Source organism: Oenanthe melanoleuca, chromosome 4 (genome assembly GCF_029582105.1).
Source record: "Oenanthe melanoleuca isolate GR-GAL-2019-014 chromosome 4, OMel1.0, whole genome shotgun sequence".
In the NCBI taxonomy this organism is placed as follows: Eukaryota; Metazoa; Chordata; class Aves; order Passeriformes; family Muscicapidae; genus Oenanthe; species Oenanthe melanoleuca.
This window is the reverse complement of record NC_079337.1, coordinates 43,260,398-43,283,759: the sequence shown is the minus strand read 5'-3', so window position 1 is coordinate 43,283,759 and position 23,362 is coordinate 43,260,398. Positions and strand designations below refer to the sequence as shown.

Sequence of the window (23,362 nt, the reverse complement as noted above, 5' to 3'; positions counted from 1 at the left end):
TTTCAGTTCAGGAAGTTGCTTGAGGGTAAATTAAACTGAATCCTTCAGCTGGGTTTTGGGTGTGTCAGCTTCAGAAATTGTTAGTGAATATAATACCAACTATATATTTCACTTCTGCTGAAATGATTAAATAGGCTGCCCTCATGGATACTTGGACTTTTCCAAGGAAACCGGCCCAGCAACTTTAGAGGTTACAGGCCTGATAATACATTTTGAAAGACTGTCATATGAAAATGAAAGGCAATCCTTATCCTCAATAGCTTAGTTACTTGCAATTCATATTAGGTGCATAAGGGAAATTTATATTGCCTTTGTGATGTCTATATGAAGTTGTAAATGGAAAAGCCTACAATTCATTCTATTGAGGGATTTGACAGAATATGTGTGAATGAAGAGATACTGAACATTCTTATGGAAACCTTAATGCTGAAAAGGTTAAAACATTTCCTAAGAAGACTGAAATGCCTCTTAATCTGCAAAGAAATCTGACCTGTGTTGAGAACTAGTTACAGAAGCAGAAGTTAACAATGCTTTCTCTAGCTTTAAAGATTTGTAATTTATATTCAACTAACTAAAATCTAGATGAACATGATCTTCCTAGATCCTTCCACCAGTGATATTTATCCCATGAGTGCAACAGAAAAGACCTGGACTATTCACCTTCCTTAGGAGTGCTTGATTGTGTTGGAGCCAGCAGGATGTATTAACAGTAGAAATTGGGGAAAGACTTTTTGTTTATATTAGAACAGATAGTTGAGTTAATCATGAAATGGGAGTGGTGATTTTTAGATGCTTCCACTAAATGCCAGTTTCTCCTTATGTTTTTAAGAAGCTTGGAAGAACTATGCAATGGTAGCTCTCAAAAGTTAAACACTGCTGAAAGTTTTCCTCATAAAAGTCATCTTAAATGGTGAACTGCCAGCTTTCTGTTAACTTCATGACCATGATTTCAGAAGTCCCAAAATCCACCAGGCAGTGATTTTAATCTTTATTTAGGATTCACTTGTAGCTAATATTGTTTAAATTCTCTATGCTTCCTTATTTTCCTCTCCCCTCTCTTCCTTCTGTCAGCCCTTCATCCATTTGCCTTAAAGGCCCAGGGTGGATGAGTCAGTGATTCCAATCTGTGTTTGCTTAGATACCAGCTCCCTTTTAGGGATAGCACTGTCATGCTTTATCTCAGTAGGTAGTGATGCTTTTTGAACAATTTTTGACATCTAGAAATTTCTTTTATTAGATGGAGACTGCTGTACTCCTCTCTCTATTAAAAAAAAAAAAAAAAAAAAAAAAAAAAAAAAAAAAAAGGCATGGTCTCTGGGTCTGCTTTTTTAATAAATCCAAAACACAAACAACCCAGTTCTTGGCTGCACAGATATCACCAATCTGGTGAAGAGTCAAACTGGTTTAAGCTTGTGTGGATCCCTCACTTACTTGACCACTTCTTGGTTGTTCATTCCTGTTTGGTTACTTGAACATAGGTCTCTCCTTGCCTTCCTGCCTCTCCCTGGTCCTCACCTCCCTGAACAGCCAGGAATCCTTAACACTGGCACTGCCAGACCTTGTGGCTCTTAATTTTACCTTGTGTGACTTGACAGTTTGGAGGGAAGCTAATAGTATATCTCTCCCTTGCTAAATAAAGATCAAACTGCAGATTTCTGGCATAAGAAAGGCTGTAAATCCAGAACACCTGATGAGAAGCAGACCTTTCATGCTGCCACCACAGCAACACCTGGGTGCTTGAGCAGGCACAAGATGTTTCTGAGGCACCCTAAATGCCCATGATTGCTTGATGCTCTGGAGCTGCAACCACATGCCCAGATTTAGGGGTGTCTCACTTGGAGGACACTGGGAGAGAGAAACATTTTTCACCCTTTTTGGTTCTCTCTTCATCTGTCAAGCCAGAAGAAACCTGGAAGGGGAACACATGATGGTAATATTCTGTGTAAATTATTGTCTAATTAGCTAAAGCATTAAAAATGCTCCTGTCTCTTTAAATTGGTGTGGTATTTTGTGGCTACTACCAAATGTGAAGTTATGTGAGTGAACAGAATAACTTCATGTGTGTTGAGGTGTGGGGTGACCTCATTATTCCTAAATTTGTTCCTGTTTTGTAGAGCTCCTTATTCAGCTCTACTCTTTCAGCTGCTCAAGTGTTTTTATTTCTGCTCTGGTTGTGTAAGATTTTTTTTTTGAAATGTCAGAATCACAGCAATGTAAGTTGGTTAGTTGAACCAACCTGGCAGAAATTTAGCTGCTCATAGATAAGACAATAATAGAGCAATATTAAACAGGGTTTGTGGCTTAAAAAGATAAGCAATACTTATCAGGCTTCATTTTGATGGAAGGATGCTGATTAATGCAAGACATGCCTCACTCCAACTGAGACTTCTGGTAAAGACATTAAAAAATTATCATTTTGCCTTTGCCTGCACAAAGTCAGCACTTCAGAGAAGTATTGTGTGGAAAACTCTGACAAATTGCATTCCTTGTCTGCCTTCAGAAGGGCATGTCATGGGCTGTGTTAGCATGCACTCTGCAGTCTGTGCTTGCTCCAGGGCACAGGTGCACACCTGCAGGGAGATGCTGCTCCCTTCAGCCCTTTATGTTTCTGTTTTTGCTGAGGACTGTGCTGCTGGGACTGTCTGCTGAAAGGGGGGCACCTGTCCACTCTCAAGGAAACAAAATAAGTCTTCCTCAAAGCTCACTCAGCAGGCTCCAGCCTTGCTGGTCACACTTAGTAGAGTTGGTTTGAAGAAGGAGATTAGGTAACTACATTGCAAATGCCATATATTGACAGGTTTTTTATGCTAAATTGAAAGTTTTTCCATTTGGACCTCCAGCATTTCAGGGGCACATGAGAAATAAGATTCCAACTACTTTGCCTGAGAACTGTCACCTCCTGAGTAGTTCCTGTGGGAAATGTTTCTCTAAATAATAAATCCCATCTTTTGTACCATTAACCGCTCATCTGAAACTTCCTGGCTCCAGTGGTTTTTGCCTGGTTTCATTCTCTCCACTCTCCCTTGACTTCTTTTACTAGCTTCATTATTGTCCTCTGTCTGCATGTAGCTTTGGAGCACTTGAGTGAGTTGGTGATCTGTGGGGTTTTTAACAACCAGGTAAGTTTTCTGACCAAGTGTGCTTCCTGAGTTAAAGGTTTAGTTCCTATGCCAAATCTATGCTTGCATTAATAACCTCCATATCTACAATTATATACAACAAGCTTTTTAAGTCCCACTGCCTCCATTTCCTGTTGCATTGAAAATAAATCAAGATGAAAATTGAAGTAAATTAAGCTGGCAAGATGAGGCAAAAATTTCAGTTTGGCATCATGCATTACATTGCTACCAATTCAGTGATGTAAATTATTTAATTGCTGTCTGCATAAGATGATGTAAAAGTGAAACACACTATGTGCCTAAATTTTTTACAGGATTTACATGAACTGGAGTTGTCTGGGGGAAAACTAAGACCTTTAAATGTCTATTGCATTACACTTTCAACTATTAAAACCTATTTGCATGTAAGAAAATGGAAGGAAAATACTTTTTAGATTTTGAACTGTTTGGTTTTGTCACTTCACCTTTTAATCCTGTTTCATTTAATGTTTTGATGTGTAACAAAAGCCTATGTGTCAATTTTCCTCCCTGCTTAAACAGAGAAAGGCTGTGACACTGTGAGCAGGCAGTTTGGGTGTGACAGAGATAAAGCTGATATTAGGAAATTATGGGGAGAGTGGCTTCTGCCTCTTCATTACCAGATTGTCCACCACTTATCTTCATGCCTGCTATCTGTGTGATGCTGCTTCTCTTCTGCTGGCACAAAAAGTCCTTTGCTAACCTTGTGTGATGATTAAACACTGCTAATTGCCCTCAGCTAGCAGGCTGTTTGTGGTCACTCATGCACCTCCAACTTTGGTGCTAGATGAGGCAGTGCCTCTGAGAGAGGCACCAGTGCTTCTCAGTAATGTAATATTCACCAGGTGAATCTTAGTCATGGGGCTTGAAGTGCAAAAGACCTGAACAGCTGCAGAATGTGCTCAGGGCAGTGACCACACCAGAGAGTGTTTGCTCAGGTACCTGTGTAGCCTGTAATGGTCCCAAGTCCTGTTGTAAACTCTCATGGTCCTAATTAATCCTGGTTTGCTGGTTATTAGGAGGGATGCTAGATCCAGCATTGTGCTGTGGGAGGAAGACTTGAGGGAGCTGGGTGAAGTGGTTTATATTCTGAAGAGAATCTTGATCATGCATTTTGTCAGACCAGAGCAATTTCATCTTTCTATTCTCCTTTTTCTTTTTTTTTAAGCTCTTTTTAATTAAAAGTTAAATTGTGTGAAAGTCATTCTCTTGGGTCCTGAGAATATACTGTTAGTGAAATAAAATGTGTCCCTAAAGAAAGAAGTTGGTGAAGTCATAATTACACATAAATCTTGGTATATCTGCCAAAACAAATCTGCATGAGATACCTCAGAGGAGAAAGCAACAGGGGGGTATTACTCTCAAGCTCTTTATTTTATCTTCTCTCATTTCCAGTTCAATCCCATTTGTCTGTGTTTAAGGGAATTATTCTGTATGTCTGTATTTACAGTGCTTAGAAAAAAAAGGGACTGCTGAGCAGCCTGGGATTCTTCAGTGTTTCTCCACATACACTATTTTTAATTGACACAGAGGGAGATTTGAAAAATCAGATACTATTAAATACACTGTGTACAATAGATTAATTAAAACTCCTCTCTGTTGAAGGCTTTATCTTGCTTCAAGAGTCTCTGCAATTGATATGAAAATGCCAAGGACTACTGCTGAAACTAGATGACAACCATAAACTTTGGTTTCACATTGAGAAACCATGATTTTGTCTAAATCCTACATTTTATGAGAAACTTTTTGGTCTAAACACCTCTGGGATATGAAGGCCCAAGCTTAGGAACTTTTTGCTGGTCTTTGGATAGAACTTGTAAGACATGATTTTGAACAAACACCAAGCAAGATTCTAAAAGGCATCACTAAAACATTAATTTCCTGTAGAGGATTTTACTGCATGATAAGCTACCTGGTTCCCAGGAGATTTGAAAATTAGATCTCCCATTTCTCTGCCAAACTGGGATTTGGGAGCCTAGCTTTACTGGGTATGTTTTCCCTTAAGTCCTGGTTGCTTAGATCTGTTTGTGGAAGACTGGAACTCTGCAAAAGGAGCTACTGGAGCCATGGGAAGATCTATCCAGGGCACAGAGTGGTACTGCAGTAGGATTTGGCTCAGCCTGTGCTGTCTGAGAACTGCATAATGAAGCCCTTTTAGGATTTATTCAAAACTTTATTGCTTTCTAAGAGGAATTTGCATCATTGTTACTTCTTTCATGATGAATAATATAGATTGTTTATGATTGTCTCCCTTTCATGGTGCTGTAGGATGCTTCAGGAAATACTGGTGTCTAGCACAAATTTTCTTGGAAAACCCAGCCTTGAGATGTCATGGTAGTTATTGACATTAAGCTGTTCTTGCAAAGATAAAAACATGGATAATATAATATCAGGATTTTTCTTACTTTTTAAAAAACCACTGCATCTATTTATAGCACCCATAAAGAGTTGCCTAGTAGTCCCAGTATACCACATTGCAATTGTGGGAAAGGTAAGCTATTTTTGGCTTTGTGGTTGGGGAAGACTGAGCAAAAAGCAGTTCTATAAACTAATATACCAAAACAAAGATCAGCTGGGAAGTCTAATCTATCAATCTGAAATCATCTTGGCTGTTGTTAGTTGAAACCTCCCTTAGCATTTTCCACAGGGAAAGTGCTAAATAAGAACAGAGTGCTGAAATACACGCCCAGCTTAATTTATAAGGCTGTTCCTACAATATGTTCTGACAATATTATAATATATCCTTCAGAATTCTCTTTAAAATCACAACAAAAATAGCCAAACAAGTCCTTCTCTTTGGTGATTTCATGGCTTCTGTTTCTTCCTCAGAGAAAATCAAGTCTGAAGTTTCTCTGACTTCGTCTGAAATTGTAGGCATGATCAATTTGTTTAAGAAACCTTGTAAGTACTTGGCTGATGGAGCACATGATGTCCTGTCATTCCAAAGCTCACTGTTAAGTTGTTGTGGCTTAGTCTGGAACACTTTCAGCGGGGAGCTGGCTGAGGGGGGAATGTGCTGTGCTTCTTGTTTTTGAGTAGGAGCTGCTGCTAATGTCTGTGCTGCTTTTGTCCATTTTGGTGGCAGGTAGAATAAACAGTGTGTGTGTGAAGCACAGGCAAATTCGAACCAGAGAAGTTATTCTGGTTAATGTTTTTGCAGGTAATTCCCTGAGGCATCACTTGGGGGTTTCTGCTCCACTGTGGGAAACTTTACTCCTCCTTTTGTGTTATGTCAGATGCTGTGCTTTTACCATACCTTTTGAAATGTTCCTTTTAACTGATGAATGTTTGGAGTTTATGGATGTAAATTTTTAAGTAAATAGAAAAATATGTGCTTTTTTATGGTCATCTGGATTATTTTTCCAAGTTGTCAAAAAGCTTGTAATTTTAAAGCTTACTAGTGTAGTTTTAATTTTGATAGGTTTTGTTTTGTCAGTTCTCAAATATCTTTCAGATCTCTGATACTGACTTAACATAATTTCATTTTTATTTTTTGCATTGGATTTGCAGGGATTCTTGGACAAATTCAGGATTTATTGGAGTTAAATGTGAATGGACTGAAGCAGTGTTAAGTTTGTACTTATGTGTAAATAGCAAGCATGCTGTCAAGCAATGGTGTTGGATTCATGTAGTGGTGTCCTGCTTGGGTCTTTGTTTGGGGCAGGGGGTGTTGGGGAGGGGGAGTTTGGGGAAGAGGGGACATCAAAAGTGTTTGTAATGAACAAGACTTGCTTTTACCAGGAGGTGATGGTTAACACTGTAATATGACTAAATCTTTAGTCTGTTTTCAGATTTCCCCATTATATGTCTATTCCAGCTCAGAAGTAAATGGTGTCTCTGTTTCCACTGGATTACATGATGTTCTGCATGAGCTTGTGGTACTGAAAAGGCATTAAGAGGGGAAAAGACTCTCACTTGATCACCAAGTGCCCTTCAGAAGCCCCCCTGTCACTGACAGTCAGGTCGAATGCTCTCCCAGGGAAAGAAAGGAGAAGGAAAGGAATGTAAAAAAAGCCTTTACTTCTCAATTAGTTATTTAATCAGCTCCAATTACAGAGTTAAATTATGGTAGTAGTAATAAGACTTACTTTGCATGAACCGTTGAGGAATTCATGTAGGAAGAAGAGACACAAGTGTTTGAAATACCTGGCTAGCTCTCTGTTGTCATCTGTTAATAATTCACATGGCTCTTTCATTTCTATTTTGTGGAGAAAAAGAGAGTAGGCTTGACACAAAGAAGCTCTTAACTTCCTTTGTGAAGGAGTGGGAGTACAGCATGTCCATTCAGTACAAAGAAAAGAATTTACTTTTGTGAAGTTTTCAGACTTTTATCGTTTTCTTTTTGTGGGCAGTTTCACCAGTGGACTGTGGGAAGGAAACTCTGTTTCTCATGTGGCTTTTGCACTTGTATTGGCTGTTATTAGTTAAGCCATAAATGAGCTGCAAATTCCAGGCCCAGACTTTCCCAGAATTTGGTGTCTGCTTTTATAGGGAATCATTTGCTCTACAGTTAGCACCAGGCAAAATGGTGCATTGCTGTCTTGCCTTGCCTTACACTGGGTTTGTGGTGGATCTCTGTAAAGTAGAGGCTTAAAAAGCCCTGGCACACAGCTGTAGGGATGAGTCTGATTCAATGTCATTGTGATACTTGTCTGAAAGTTGCAGTTCTGGGATATCTTTGCTTATAACATTGCCTTGTGTAATTGAAAAAGGATTAGCTGAATGACAAATGGTTTCTCTCAGGGTACTTGTGTTTCATGGATGGTATAAAAGCAGAAAGGCAGAGAATACCTACAGCTTGCCAGCCTTCCAGCTGGAATGAGTGATGACATTTCTGCATGCTTTGGAGGTCTTGTTCACAGAACCTGCTTCCCTGCTAGGGCTTTATCCTGTCTTTGTTTTAAGTCCCTTTTCTATCCTAGTATGTGCAATGGTTTCTGAACTCCCTCCTGCTCAACAAACTTATCCTGGATAAAAAGCAGGTTTTGAAAACATTATGCAATTAAAATCTTGCCTGTAATATCTTACCTGGGATGTTTGTTTGTTTCTATTTCCCTAAGAAGGATACATTTTATAGAGAGGTAAGTATGACTTACCTTACTCCTGCATAAGTATTAGCAGAAATCTGAAAGATGTGAATGTGAACACAGCTGATTTATATATTCAAAATCTCTCTACTTAGGATAATGATGCTTTTATAGATGGAACATGAAGTTTTAATAGCTCATGTGTGGAGACAAACACCACTTGTCTCACCTGGTCATTTGTAGTGAAGGCATTCATTATTTTTGTCTTTTAATGTTTCTTTCAGAAAAGCTGGAATGCATGGTCTGCCTGCCTGTCCCCATGGGTCAGGACTGAATTGCAAATTACTTCTCTGCTGCTTGAGCAGACTGGCTGCTGTTGGAAATGTAACACTCAGCTATGTGGAATCCTTGTCTGTACCAACCTTGCTATGTCTGCATTCATTTTTCCTAAATTACTAAACAACTTAATGAGTTTCAACTAATTAGTACCTCTTGCTTTGCTATACCTCTAAAATTATACTTCCAGTAAAATGCTTCATGAACTAATTAGACATCTCAAGCCAGTTGACTTTTGTCCTCCTGTTTACTTTTTCTTGCTATATAGTGAGATTAAAATCTCACTGTTTTACTCCAAAGATGCAATCTCTTAATGTTCTTCTCCCATGACAGACTACCTTAAATTCTTATTCTGGAATGCTGCTTCCCTAAATGAGGTGTCCTCTTTATCCTGTGGAGCAGAGTGCCTGTCCCATTTCAGAGCAGAGCCTGGGGCAGGGCTGACCAGCTGCCCTGGCTGCCCTTGCCCCAGCTGGTGGCTGGGTGCTGGAGGATAATGAGAGGCTGACACTGCCAAGGGTGCTCAGGCATCCCAAGGAGCAGGTAAAACAAACCTTACTGGTCTGGTGGCATGGCCCAGGAGGGCAGGGCAGGGACACACAGCTGCTCACACTGAGGTCAGGTCCTCAGCACCTACAGGCTATGGCATGGGGCCCATTCCAGCAGAGGAGAGCAAGCCCTGGTTTGGCAAGGCTGCCTTGGAGGCTGTGCCCTTGACTGTAACACTTTACAGCCACTTTGTTTTTCCCTGCTGTGGATTATGGGACAAAAACTGTTTTCACTAAAAGAAACAAAGCAAAGTAAGCCCTCTTCCCCCTCCAGTTTGGGCTGGCTCTGGTAGAGGCCAAGTGATGCTGGTGGTGCCTCTGTGAGTGCTCCCCAGAGGTCTTCAGAGCTGCTGCTTGGGATCCTGCTGTGCTGTGGGAGCTGTTTCCACCATGGCTGCAAAGGGGGTGTCTGTCAGAGAGTTTGTTTCTTGGGGGATCTGAGGACTTTTCTACAGAAAGTTTTGTAGCAGACAGTTTAAGTAAGCATTTGCTAGGAAGCAACACAGAATGCTGTATCTTCTGATCCTTCATGGGACCTTGCATGCATTTTAACAGCCGTTCTTTCTTCCCTCTTTCTTGGTCCCAGCTAATTTCAAATCCTTTGGTTAAGGGGCTTTTGGCCTCCTTCACAGTGATGTGAAGCAGTGGACTGCCTTAAGTGCTGAAACACAGGCCAGCTGGCAGGGCTTGCAGCTGGCTATGAATTGCATGGATGTGCAGATCCCCAAGGCACCTTGAGGAGGAGCAGACACAGGTAGATAGCCCCTTTCAGCTTCTATCCAGTGTCCCCTTGCACTTTGGTTTGAATGCTTCAAATCAAACTGGTGAAAACACTTCCCTGTGCCTTTAGAAGAGCTTAGTAAGAATATTACAGTATTTTAAAAAGCCATTCAAATAGCTGTTTATTACAAAGTAGTGGGGGCTGTAGCTGTGTTGGAGTGGGTCTCTTCTCCCAGGTAAGCAGTGACAGGACAAGAGGATGGTCTAACTGAGTCAGGGGAGGTTTAAGCTGGACATTAGGAAGAAGTTCTTCACAGAAGGGTTGATTGGGCATTGGAATGGGCTGTCCAGGAAGGTGGTGGAGTCACCATCCCTGAAGGTGTTAAGGAAAAGACTGAATATGGCACTCAGTGCCATGGTGTAGTTGATAAGGTGGTGTTAGGTCATAGGCTAGACTTGATGATCTCAAAATTCCTCTCCAACCTAAATGATTCTATGATTCTGCAAAATGTCTCTGCTCTCTTATTTTCTCTTGTTTGATTAAGTGGCTATCCACATACTCTCTGGACTGCCTTACCATTAGTGAAGCTTTGGATACAATGTGGGTGATGCCCTTGCAGGAATCTGTTTACCAAACCCAAGTACAGATAATTTAACACTTTTTAGTCACATATTTGACTGTGATTTCCAAAGTTACACCTTAAAAGTAGCAGCTGCCCCCCTGTTAATGAATATACATATATATGCATACATATAATGCCAGGTATGCATTCTTCCAGAAGTCTTTTAGTTTTTCATTCCAAATTCATCAGTGATCTGCTGTATGCAACTACAAGACAACTTTGTTTATGTGTAAGTGACTGCACTCATTTTAATTCAGCATTTGTTGGAACATCAATAACAGTGATTTCTCAGGTGATTCAGCAGATCAGTTGCCATTAGCTAATTTTCAGTTTAGTCTGAAACACTTAAACTCAAACTGTTGGTGCAAGTCCATCAGCCAGGGAGCAGATATGTGTAGTGTTAACTGTGACTAAAGCAGAACAAATTGCATTTGTTAGGAATAATGTTTTCTGCAAACACATTATGAACAATCCACATCCTGAGGTATGCATCATCTCTCTACCATCAGATAGAGACAGACCTGATAAATCCAGGTGAACTGAAAACCAGAATATTTGGAGAGTGTCCTGTTTGTTCTGATGAGGTATGTTCATTAATTTTAGAGTTTGTCATCAAACAATCTACAGTGTAAGAGCAGGGAAAAAAAAAGGAGGGAATGTGTTTTTTCTTGTGATTGAGACATATCCTCTGGTGGAAAAGTCCTGGAGGAGATGATATTTTGCATTGGCATTACAATGTATTCCTGCCCCACAACTGGCATTTTTCTTTCTTCCATATTATATCCAGAACTTAGTCAGAAAAAGTCAAAAAGAGGGGTGAAGGGGTGGGAGAAGCCTAAGCTTAACTTGTACACTATGTAAAGTTGCCTTCCTACTGTTGACAGTGCTGTCATTTCATGTCTCTAAATTAAATGGTTCTTTCCTGACTGTCCTGGGTGGGTGTTGCTGCACATATGGCTTTTGGGCTTTAGCTCTGCTCTTTAAAAGAATGATCAAGATTAGCACAGTCATTTAGAGCATCAGGATTTTTCTGAAAATGCAGTAGAAAAGTTGGCATGAGGATCTGGAGGTCTAATCTAGGGCCAACACAGAGCACTGGAATGACTGTTCTCTTCACCCAGGACTTTTAGATGTGTTACTTTTCCTCTTCTCTAAGCACACAGGAGAAAGCAACATCTATGGTTGTTTCCATACTCATATTTGACAAATCTTTCAGAAATATTTATGTGAACAAAGTTTCAATTTGGATTTATTTTGAGATGCTTTGCATTGTCTCAGTGTCAAAATAGGTCACAGAGATGTGAGCATCTCTTGAGGATGGTTGGTCACATAATGAAAACTGATTACATTTAAACACTTTCATCTTATTTATTATATTTGTACTGTCAGAATTCTTTTCAAACCTTCATGTGTTACTGTAACCAGAGGTGATGCTTTACAGAGATGGAGTAACACTGACTCAGCTAGAGAGTGCTCATAGTCTAGGAAGTTAAGAATAGACACAAAGCAAGTAAAAAGGGTTAAAACTCAGTAGGTGTTCCTTGCTCTCCTCTGGCCCCAGCCCTTTCCCAAACCTGCTCTCTGATATTTTTTACAGTGAGTGGTCATGGACCTTGAGTTTTACCAGTAGAGCAGGAGTATCAGGTGTAAGGGTGTTTATGCAGGGTGTAAAGAAGTGTGTGATGTCAGAGAAGTTAAGGAAGGGAGATAAATGCAGTTTGGTCAAAGTGGGCTTCCTCTGACTCTCATTGTGAACTTCCCTTAACTGGACAGTCAGGGCACCCAGTCCTGTACCCAGATCCCTGCTGTAGGGATCCAAATTTTCCTCAGCAGGCAGGAAACAAGTGTTCAGAGCTGCTGAAATGGACCCAGCTCCCATCCACACTAGACAGACAGACCCTGGCAGTAGTCAGATCCAGGACAGGATTTCTGTTCCTTGGTCTTGCCATTGGACTGGAACACCTGGAAGATATCTAATGTGACAAAAAACACCCTGCACAAGAAACATTTTCTGGAATGATGTTGCATCATGAGACACAGCACTTGGCTGGTCCCTGGGGCTGTCACAGCTGCTGCAGCCCCTCAGATTATGACAGACACAACCTGCACTCCCAGTGTCTTTCCAAGGCTACACACTGCATGTTTGAACAGTTTCCACTCAAGGGCCCATCTTGATGTCATATCCTGCAATCTACAGTGCATTAAATTCCCTTGGCTGTTATGTTTAACCATCCTCACTAGCACATGGGGCCCTGAGATGTGCCTGGCCACCTGAGTCCCCTCCATTCTTTGTTCTGGCATGTAGTAAATGGTAGATAAATTCCAATGTGGGTAAGTGATGTTTCAGTGAAAGTGCTGTCTCCTTTCTCAGTGAAGTTTAATCTTGTTCACCTTGTGTGGCTAAATTTGATGTTTTTCACCAGTGTAATGATGATAATGCTTTGTATTCTCAGCACAGTGAGACGATGTGTGATTAGTGTGATCAGTCACATCCTGGCTGGAAAATCCTCGCCTGGAACCAAAACAGCATTAAAATAGGAAACAATATTTTCTCTTTGCTCTCGCTACCTAAAGGCAAAATGTTTTAAAAGGAAATGTCTTAGTTCAGGAATAGAGAAAGTTATGCTTTTGTGCAAAGGTCATTTTGGGTGTGAATTACTTTAGATGTTTTTAAATGCTTGAGTATCGTCTCTTCATGGCTGCTTCTCTTTTCCTCTTTAATTTTGCTTCTTCATGAGTAATTAATTTTATTCTAGCCTCATAAAATAGAGCAGAGGGGGAGATTTCATTTAGCAGCACTGTAGTATGATGGGTGTTTTTTTTCATTTTGATGTTTCAGAATTTATAAAGAACCCTTTCTTGATATTTCTATTTGGAGTTGAAATCTCACTTGGCTGACATTTAAAATAACACTGTTCCTACTTATTAGTGTTATATGTTAATATACACAGTGTTAGCCAAATAACTGATGGCAAAATACATCCTAGTGTTCTATGAAATGAATATTGTAACTTTTGCAAATATCAGAAGAAAACTATTCAAGATGCTTTATCTTTTACATATTTTTAGGTAGGTCTAAAAGGTAAAATTTCATCAGGTTTCTCTGTTTTCCAGTCAGTAAGCCCTTCAAGTGATGTCTTGCTCCTCTAGTTTTAATTCTGGAAAGCAATGGCAAACCAATCACCTCCCTCTCATTATTCTGTATATTCTGGTACATTGATGAAAAGACAAGGAATTGAGTCAATTAAAACTCCTTTTCTAAAGCAGATCTAGTGTTTGAGAAAGTTGCCAGAACTTCAACCTGAAGATTTCCAGTCCTCTTCCTATCACAAAAATATCTTACTTTCATCTTTTGTCTGTGCTTGGCCTGGGTGGTGAAGACAACCCAGGCTGAGAGCTCTGGTGTGGATGTGGATGTTCCTGCTCCTGTCTTTAATCTTCTCCTTCTGTGTAAAAGTTGTTTGAGATTTGTGCCTCAGCCTGCTGCCTGCTCACTGCATGGGAACAGGTGATGGATAAGGAGCAGCTAGGTTAGGTGTGTTCACTGCTAGTATAATTAGTGATTGATACTTATGATCAGTTTTATCTCCATGGTCTGTTTAACTCTCAAAATCTTGTTTCTGAAATTGCTGGTAACAATGCTGGTTAAGTGCTGGCTCAGGTGGAGCTATTTTTGGATAGCATTCCTGTCAATATTAAGACACCAATTTCATCCTTCGGATAGTGGCCTATGTTATGAAAATGGGCAATTTCTGAAAAACTGGAAATGGCCATCTCACCCTGGTCCTCAAAAGGGAGATCCAGTGCAGACTGGAATGATGGAGTGTCATCAGGAGAGGTGGAAGTGCAGCGTGGTGGTGTTCTCTGAGCACTGCCAGGCTGAGACTGTGATGCTGGAGATGCAAGAGGGACAGGAGGAGCTGCAGGCAGCACACAAATAGCTGACTGTCCTCTCCTGCTGATATACCCAGCAGGCAAATCTTGTCCCTGAACAACACAGAGAGCTCTCAGTGGAGTGCTGCTCTTCCTGAGGAGGATGATAATCTGGGCTTGTGTATGCAGTGAAAGCTGCTCACACAATGGGAATCCTGATGTTTGGTAAATAGGCAATTTCCCTGACTCAAGATTGATGCCCCAAACCTTAATCCATCCACATTTTGTGTCAATATCAGAGGATTTGTTTGTCAGAAGGATAAGTGTGGCTGGCAGGGTGGCTGGGAAAGGGAAGCCTGCAGCAGGAGGGGAGCAGTGGGGAGCCAAAGGTGTCCTCCTGCCACAGCTCTGCACAGCTCCAGCAGCAGAGATGGCTCCCTGTGACAGCACTCCCTTCCAGACTTGGGAGTGGAGCTCAGAGCAGGATCTTCAGCCCCTCTGCTGCTGACTGGAGTTATTTCTGTGATATTTTGGGGATATGCCAGTCTGGGGAATGAGTGCCACGCTTCCTTCTGTCTACCTTGCCCAACAGAATAAGGGAGGTTTGTCTTCCTCCAGAAGTTAAAGAAACCTCAAACACAACAAAACAGAACTGTTCCCAGCTCCATGTTTCTCCCCACTGTGGTTTTCACCATTGACTTTGGTCTTTGTTTTTTACCAAAGCTTGCTGGAGAATTTGTGATTGCTACAGTTTATGCGGCCCTTTTCTTAAGATATGGTTTATTATCTTTATTTTGCCACACAGCTAAAAACCACAACAGCATGATCTAATTCTGTGAAATCAGAGATCAGCACAAGCTGTTTCAGTTCTTTTAGACTCATTCAGCCTGAGGTCAGATTTATCTTGGCTTTCAGGTTGCTCAAATAAGGGGGTCGTGTGATTCATTGCAAAAATTGGAGATGATCCTGACATTTTAGTTCCTTAAAGCTGGGGAGGGGAGGTGGATTTACTGCCTTCTGTTCAGCTTGACCCTTATAAAATTTAATGACAAGCTTATTAATTAATATGTGCACTGGAATAGTTCCTAATTTGCTTAGAATAAGACTTGTTTTACTCCTGTGTTTTCTATATCACTTTATAATTCAGAGCTTTGAAAGAAAGCACACAGGCATAAAGTAATTGTTGGGGTTTCCCTTTCTCCTGATCTCCCTCCCCTTCATTTAGAGCTACATGTAGAACTATGTTGGAATTTTTTAAAATATATTTTTACTTCATAGTGGAGCTGCCCTAACTCAAAAGGTGCATTGATAATTTCAAGAAAACCTGCTAACATCTCTTATGATAGGGGAGTAGGTAAACTCATAAAATAAAAATCTGACTCTCACCATTTAATCTGACCTATTTAAAATATTCTAGCAGCTTGTCTGTGCTGCAAATTTAAAATTCATATATTTTTTTCATTGTAAAATATGTTATACTAAAACTGTGCGAAAAGGAAAAAAAATACTCTGAGTATCTCTGTCTGTACTGGTCTCTGTTTGTGTTAGACACAAAAAGCAGAAATAATGCATTTGTTTAATACACCATGACATGAAATTTTTATCCAATAATATTGCCTTTATGTGACATTGAAGAGAGAATTTATTTTGTGTCACAGTGATTCAGTAATGCATTAGTTTGTTGTTTCCCCTAAAAAAAAAAAAAGGAAAAATTCCAAATCCCAATCTAAAATATATTGGAAGTGTCTCCTTTCTTAAAGCCTTGCTTTACTAGTGGTTTATTAGTCAGTGGCTCTCCAGCCCCTTGCTTGGTCAGTAACCCCTGCCACTCCTCAGAGCCCTTTCCAAAGGAGGACATTTCACTTTTGCAGCAACATTACAGTGCTGGCTTATAATTATCCTGTGATCAGCTGGAGTGGTACATCTCTCTTCTCACCCATTTCTAGCTGATCTGGGACATCTCAGCAGTAGGCCCTAAAGGAATGAGCTTGTACATAATACTTCAGCTCATTTCTATCCCAGTTATCCCAGTCCTCCAGCCATCCAGACTTTCTGGCATAGCACTCTGAACTGTCCTTCTTTGGCTTTTTCTTATTGGTAGAACTCAGCAGCATGCTGGTAGCACTTCTGCCTTATCACTGAAGAGGTTTGGTCTGTGAGTTTCATGCTCTCCTCATGAAAATTAACATTTTCTGTCAGTAGTTTCTGTGATGGTGAAATGCTCCTCCTCTCACCAATGGAAAACTGGAGGTGGTATGGATCTAAAAATGCTGACTGGATTTATTTAGAGATGGAGGGGCATGAAAAACTGTTCATGTAACACAATCCCTTGCAAGAATGATCTTAGAAATTGTGGTTTGTGGGATCCTGGTCTGTCAGCAGCCTGTGCCAGCCTTGAGGAGGTATAAATGACCTCTGGCAGCTGGGGAGGGGCAGTGGGAGCTGTTTGTCCAGTGCACGTGGTACTCCCTGGACTTTGCACTGCTCTGACATGGGGCCTCAGAGAAGTAGCTTTGCCTTGGGGAGGTTTATCTTTTCACATGCAGCATGGCCAGGACTCCTTTCAAACAGGAATTTTCCCACCCAAGAAATAACGTACTGAAGGAATCCCATGTTCTACCTTTTTTTGTTGTTGTTGTTCTTTTCTCTGAGATTGAAATGATGATCCAACATCTCTTCATTGCATTGGCATCAAGTGTTTAAAGCAGCTCTGGAAACCTCAGATAAAGCCCAGCACACCAAAAGGGTTTCCCATCATTAATAACTGGAGTTAGAAAGCCTTGCACCAGTAAAACAAAGCTTTCTCCCTTCTGTTACATAATATTTTGTTGGTGAATCAGAAGGTCTCACACGCATCACTGCATCCAGAGCTATAATAAGCAGGTTTTATCTTATTGGGTATGTCCTGCAGTGCAGCCCAGCATCTCAGTAAACCTATTGCATTTACTTAACCCTTTCTCAAATGTCCTCATAGGTATGAACTCCACTACCTATTCTTACTGTCCTCAGTAAATCCAACTTTTTTTACACCCCCTGGCAACTCACTGTGTAGACTGTAACTGGTGCTTTCCCCTGGAAGAAGGAAACCCCTTGACCACAGTAGTTTGCTCCTGAAGTTCTCATACTGTCTTCCCTGCTGGGAGTCTCTGCTATCCCCAGCCTACCTCACACATTCCCAAAGTGAACTACCTGCTCCAAGTCTGGTTGTGTTTTTTGGAGGGCAGAGTCTTCTCTGTCCTAAAGGTGCTGCCCAAGGATGGCAGTGGGATGGATTAAGAAGGCAGAATGTGAGTATTAAAACTAAGGGTTGGATGAGTGAGGGTTTCTGACCTTTAGGACCACTCATTGTGATGCTTGATGAAAATAGAAGGCACAGAAATACAAAGACTGGCTGGGAAGATTTTAATTAAGAGATAGGGGAAAAGAGGAGAACAGGAGCTCAGAAGTGAAAGGAGACTTTTGCTATAGTAAATGAGACTGAAGAAGTGGATATTTACTTAGCTGTAGTCCTTCTTCTTAATGTCATGCAAACATTTAAAAAATTTTATTTACTCCTCCTCTTCATTTATATCTCTTTGCTGCTTGTAAAGACCACTGTGCCAAGCCTCATGCAGTGGAGGTTAAGTCCTTTTATCCTCAAGAGTGTATTTCATTGAGGTATCAAGAGAAGTGTTGAAATAGCTCTTTCCTTGCTCTGGATGATAAAGCATATTACATGGTGCTTGAACATTAGTAGACTCTATTATGATTTATAAGTGTCTCCTAACAGCTGACTGTCTCAGCTATGTATGGTTGCTCTGGAAAATAGTCTTTGGGAGGAAGAAAAATCACAAAATGGGCTGTTTTTTGTGGAAATGTTTTTACTTCTGCAGATGGCAAGGGAAAAAAGATGTTTCTGGAAAGTAAGATTCACTCTTGCTTCGTTGTGGATACTTTAGGTAGTATTACTAGTTTATATCAGGTAATCCAAGAATACCCCACCCTCTCTGGGACAAGGTTTGCAGGAAATAGTATCTGTTGTAAGATCACCTGATACTCTTGGAAAAAGAGGCAAGTAATGGCCCACTATCTTTCCTTTACTTTGCCTAGGTGTTTCATTAGACCACTGTGGCTACACCAATTTGACGCCTTTGATACCTCTCAGTCTTGTTTTCATTAATGTTTCTCAGGTATTGATGTTATGTCAGTTGATATTATCTTAGTCAGCATAGGACTATTGCATACTGTCAGCTTTATGAGTGTTGTGTGCTATCACTAAATGTCTCACAGAGGTGAAACCATTTCTCAGAAGTTACTTTATTGAATCTGAGCATCAGTCTTTTTTTTTTTTTTTTATGTCAATCTTTATTCCCTGTATGTTCTCTTAAATGTTTCCTTGGGTTCTTTGGTGTTTATGCCTGTTTTGTATATTTAGATTGTGTTCATTTATCAACCCCAGCTACCTGTGGAAGAGAGGGCAATGGATTGAGGGCAGGTCATGACAGCAGAAAATGTCCGAAGCCAATTTTCACTGTGGAATCATATGAGCTACCACAGGTACAGGAGCTCACAACTATTTTAAAACATAGGAACATGGTTAGGCAGAGCAAAGCTTGCTCTTTTCCTCCTTGATTACAAACAATTTATTTTCCTTTTCTGGAGGAGTGAAAACACCTCTCCAGGGAGCGCTGAAAATTTATCAGCAAAAACAAGGGTCTCTGGCATCTCACAGGAATGGATGTACTGAGATGTGGAGTGAGTGGGAAAGCTGCAAGCCAGTGCCAATCCTAGTTTGCCCAGAGAAGCTCAGTCCCATAAGAACAGACAGAAGGCAGCTTTTTTGGTGGGCACCTGAAAAGCAAAGAAGTTTTTGCAGATGCACAGCCAACCCAAGGCTCAACAGGGCAGAGCTTATTGTAGTGGATACATCCTGAGTTATTGTAAAAAGTGCATCAATAAGCATACCATTAGCTTGAAACAGGGTCTTTTTTAATAGTGGTACCAGGAATGTGTACTATAGCAGCCTTTTTCTGTTGTAGAGATGCAATGAGAAATATTACCTTCTTAACAATATCTTTTAGTCCCCTTTTCCACCTTGGCTGCTTATCGTGCCTATAGCCCAGTAACCCACATGTCCTCTCTCTGCCACAGAGTTCTTAATGCTACATTGATACGGATTTCCATTCCCTAAATTCATTGAAATGTCTATTCAATTAAATAATTCATATTCTCATTAATCTAGTTTATTACAGAATATTTTATAGTCATTAAATTCACTAACAAAGAGCATCATTTTGGAGACAGGTCCTGTGCAATATCTCATACTAGGAGAAGTGTCATAGACAGGTGCTGCATTTCATACAGTGAGCAAAAAAATTCTGTGAAATCTTTGCAAATCCCATTTCAAAACTGGGGCTTGTAAAATCTTGGTCATAATAACTTAAAATTCAAATCAACACTATGGATCCTGGTTCTAGTTCTTTTTCCCTCAAGAATCATCTTTCTACCCACCAGCTGATGTAAGTGCTTGGGCAGCTCTGCTCAGAGATGACCTGCCCCCCAGCTTTTCCCACCCACACTGCTGTGAGTGCCCCCAGCACTGCAGCAAATAGGAAAAGCTGCAAGGAATCAACACCTAGGTGTCTCTTCTATGATTATGTGAGTCTTTCTGTTTCTCATGTTAAGTTCTCTTTGCTTGGAAACTGGTTTTCAGATATTTCTGGGAGCATTGACCTCTCCTCTATCCCTCCAGTGGCCTAACCTCACCTTTGCATGTGGTCTGGGATGCACTGCTCACTGCCTTCCCAATAATTTAAATATCTTCCCTCTATAATCACAGTAGTTAAGGCTTTGTTTGGCCTGTGCTTGTGTTGAGGATTCTGTGCTGTTTTTGAAAGGTGTCACAGCCTGGGAATCCCAATGGAATTGAGCAATTTCACTCCAAGCTATTTTATGGGGAATTTTCAGCTGGCATGTCAATAAGGCTTTGCCAGCTGGAGTCCAAAGGCTGTGCCTGATTTCCTGGCAATAAAGGCCATTGCACCCACCTTCATCTTTCTTGGAGAGCACAAAAGAGAGACTGTGAGAGCAGAAGCTGCTTCCCTCACTGGGAATGAAGGCACCATGTGCTGCCTGCATGATGCTCTCTGCCTTAACTGGCTCTGTGTTACACACTGCATGTCTTTGTGCATCTGACAAATTATATGACAAGTTACAGATTATTCTAATCTGCCCTGCTACTCTTCTGGTAGCTGAGAAGGGAGTGCCTACCATATGTGCTGTGTTATCCTAGCTGGTGTATCCAACCTTGTTTATCTGTCGCCTTCACACCTTATGTTATTCTGTGATTCAAAACTGGTTTACTGTTAACTGTTTACAGTGATTTCAACAAGATAGACATGTCAAACCGACAGGAAAAAAGGTTTAATTGCTTATTTCCCCTGGTCTCCTGGGGCTGGATCTCTAGGATTCCATTAAAATGATTAAGGAGAGGAGCAAATGACACATGTAAGCTGACTTGTTTCCTGGCTCTCCCAGCAATTGTCCTTGTTGCAAGTTGACACCACTGAATGTCCCAACTTTCATCCTTCCCTATCCCATTTTTTTCTTTCAGCAGTAGAGATTGACAGAAGGGATGCGTTGTGTTTGAGAATTACAGATGCAAAAGGCTTTTGTGGAGAGAATTGTCTGCTGCATTGCTGGTGTTTGGAATACTGTTTGTACTTGTTTTACTCTTACAGGAAGCATTTCACCCTTCAGTATCATCCCACGTCTTCCTCCATAAGATCTTGTGAAAAATGTACATAAACAGACTTTGTCTCAGTGGTCAGGCATTCCTTCCTTGGAAACCTGGCAGGATGGAGAACAGCACATGCAGCCTGTGCAGGGCAGGGTGTTCTTTGGCTTTGGAATGAGTCACAAAGCCTGATTTAAAGAATTCATGCTTAGTAATGTGACAGCTGTGATGATGGGTCTGCAGCAAGGAAACAGCTAAGGGACATGTTAAATCACATGGGGAAAAGAAGATCTTGGCTGCAAATAAGTGTGTTGGTTTTCACTCATTTTGATGAGATGAAAGCTGTGTTGACCTGTTACATTTCCACAACACTAGACTCACAGTTGGTGAATCAGTACTGTAGATTTAGAGTCAATGAGGCAATTCACAGTTATATCTGAAGATTTTGAAAAGAGGAGGGGACAAGAGTAATGTGGATGAATGACATGGTGAGAATCTTTTTTAAAAAATGCTGTAGTTGAATTGATTTATGCAGTAGATTAAATTAACCAGTGAAACTGGCATCATGCAGCTTTCCCTTTCAAAGAAAGCTGAGGAAACAAGCAAGGTGAGAACTCTGAACAAATAACTCTTCTACCCAGCCTTGTGTCTGGCACTGATGCTTTCTGTCCTGTATGCTCTACCATTTGATTTATGGTGTTTTGCAGTCAGCTTCTGAAGTGTGTAAAGGGCCAGAGCAGATGTGGCCAAGAGCAATAATTTCTCTCTTTCTCTGCATGATTGCCTGCTGTCTTTTTCATATAGGAATATATTGTATTATATATAAATACATTCTACATATATCTAAAGTCAGAATTGAGCAGCAAGCAATTGGTCTGGCTGGAGATGCACGTGGATCTGCTTATGGAAAGCAGGGCTGGGAGACTGGTAATCTTCCATATCCCATTTTTTACACTGGTAAAACTGCTGTTCCAGGTGTTGTTTTCCTCATCTGCTTATTGTGATTCTAGACTGGAAAATTCTGATGCTGGGCCTGAATTTGAAGTTCATAATTTCATGTTTTTATTTTTATGCTGCTATTCAGATACCCTGATGTTTTATACAAATGCTGTGTATCCTGACTGCCCAAGTAGAATTATGTTTGTGTGAACTTCTTATGGATCTGTAAAGGAAGAATTACCTTCTCTTGTTCTTTGACTTTGTAGTTTCAATGTAGATTTCTTCATCCATAATCAGATACAGATAGATGAACTGTGTGTAGGTTTGATGCCAAGCTGGGTTCAACTTTGGCTCTCTGGCACTATGCTAGTTTGGAAACTACCTACCACTGGAAGCAGGCAGGTCAAAATACGCTTGGGCACATTTTCTCCCTCTGAAAACCCTGCAGATATTCCTCCAGTGACTACAAAGGCGTCTTACCCAGATGTGGCCTTACCCTGTTTAGGTATAGCAGAGTAGAGTGTAAAACCTGAGAAGGAGCTAAAGAATGCTATTGCACTACAGAAGATATTTTGAGTTTCTTGGCCAAAAGTTCCTATGGAGCCTGCATGTGCTTTGCAACCAGACTGGGGCTTTCTGCTGAGCCCCAGCCCACAGGAGGAGTAGAGCACGCTGAGGCAGTGTGTGCACACAGCCTGAGAGAAAAGCACATGTCATGTAATTAAAGGAATGTAATTAGCTCATGAAAATATTGGTCATCAGCACAACATGATGCTTCTCAAACTAGACTATGACAGGAGGCTGAATGCTGGGGTTTAAAAAAAAAAAACAACAACAAACAAAGAAAAAACCCAACTAGCTTGTTTTAAGTAGATTTACAGCAAAATTAAGGTAAAGCCTAAAGGAGTAAAGTGCTTTAACAGTTATTATGTTTTATGTATTCTTTGATTCATCCCAGCCCCTAGGAATTAGCCCATTCATGAAAGTCATGGTACTTCTTTTTAATAGACGGGGGACAGTAGATTGAAGCCACATTTATTTTTTTCCAGTCATTGGTGGAAGTAAAAATGTTACCTTTTTTTCCTGGTTAACTTTTTTATTTCTTGTTCCTGTCTTCATGTGTGTTTTGTGGTTTTGCTGTGCTTTTTTTCGTGTAGCTTTGAAAATTTCAGTGTCTCGAGGAAGAAATGCTTGGTCAAATTCGGTCCTCAGTTTTTAGGGGAAGAAAGCCAGAGAAATGTGTTGACTTTGCTGATATAAAGCTGGGGTAACCCATTGAAGTAACCCAGTACAAACCAACAGAAATTCATCCTGTTCTCTTTGTTCATTTGTAAATTGACTGGTTTAGTTATGATGCCTCATAACTAAACCACAGCTGTTTGTTTTCAACTGCTTTCAATCCAAGGCAGGGGATCCATCTCTTCCAAAGCGGGGTGACCAAAGC

At 40.6% G+C, this 23,362-nt stretch overlaps 2 protein-coding genes across 2 annotated transcripts in view; both read left to right on the top strand.

Moving 5' to 3' along the window:
- Positions 1-23,362, top strand: part of SRD5A3 (steroid 5 alpha-reductase 3) — a 390,804-nt gene that overhangs the window by 304,935 nt on the left and 62,507 nt on the right. The window lies entirely within an intron of this gene.
- The window catches only part of CRACD (capping protein inhibiting regulator of actin dynamics), a 124,220-nt gene that overhangs the window by 64,630 nt on the left and 36,228 nt on the right, over positions 1-23,362 (top strand). The window contains exon 3 of the mRNA XM_056490186.1: positions 5,967-6,038. Coding sequence (XP_056346161.1) covers positions 6,014-6,038 — 25 coding nt within the window. The 5' untranslated portion in view covers positions 5,967-6,013. The remainder of the gene's footprint in view (positions 1-5,966; positions 6,039-23,362) is intronic.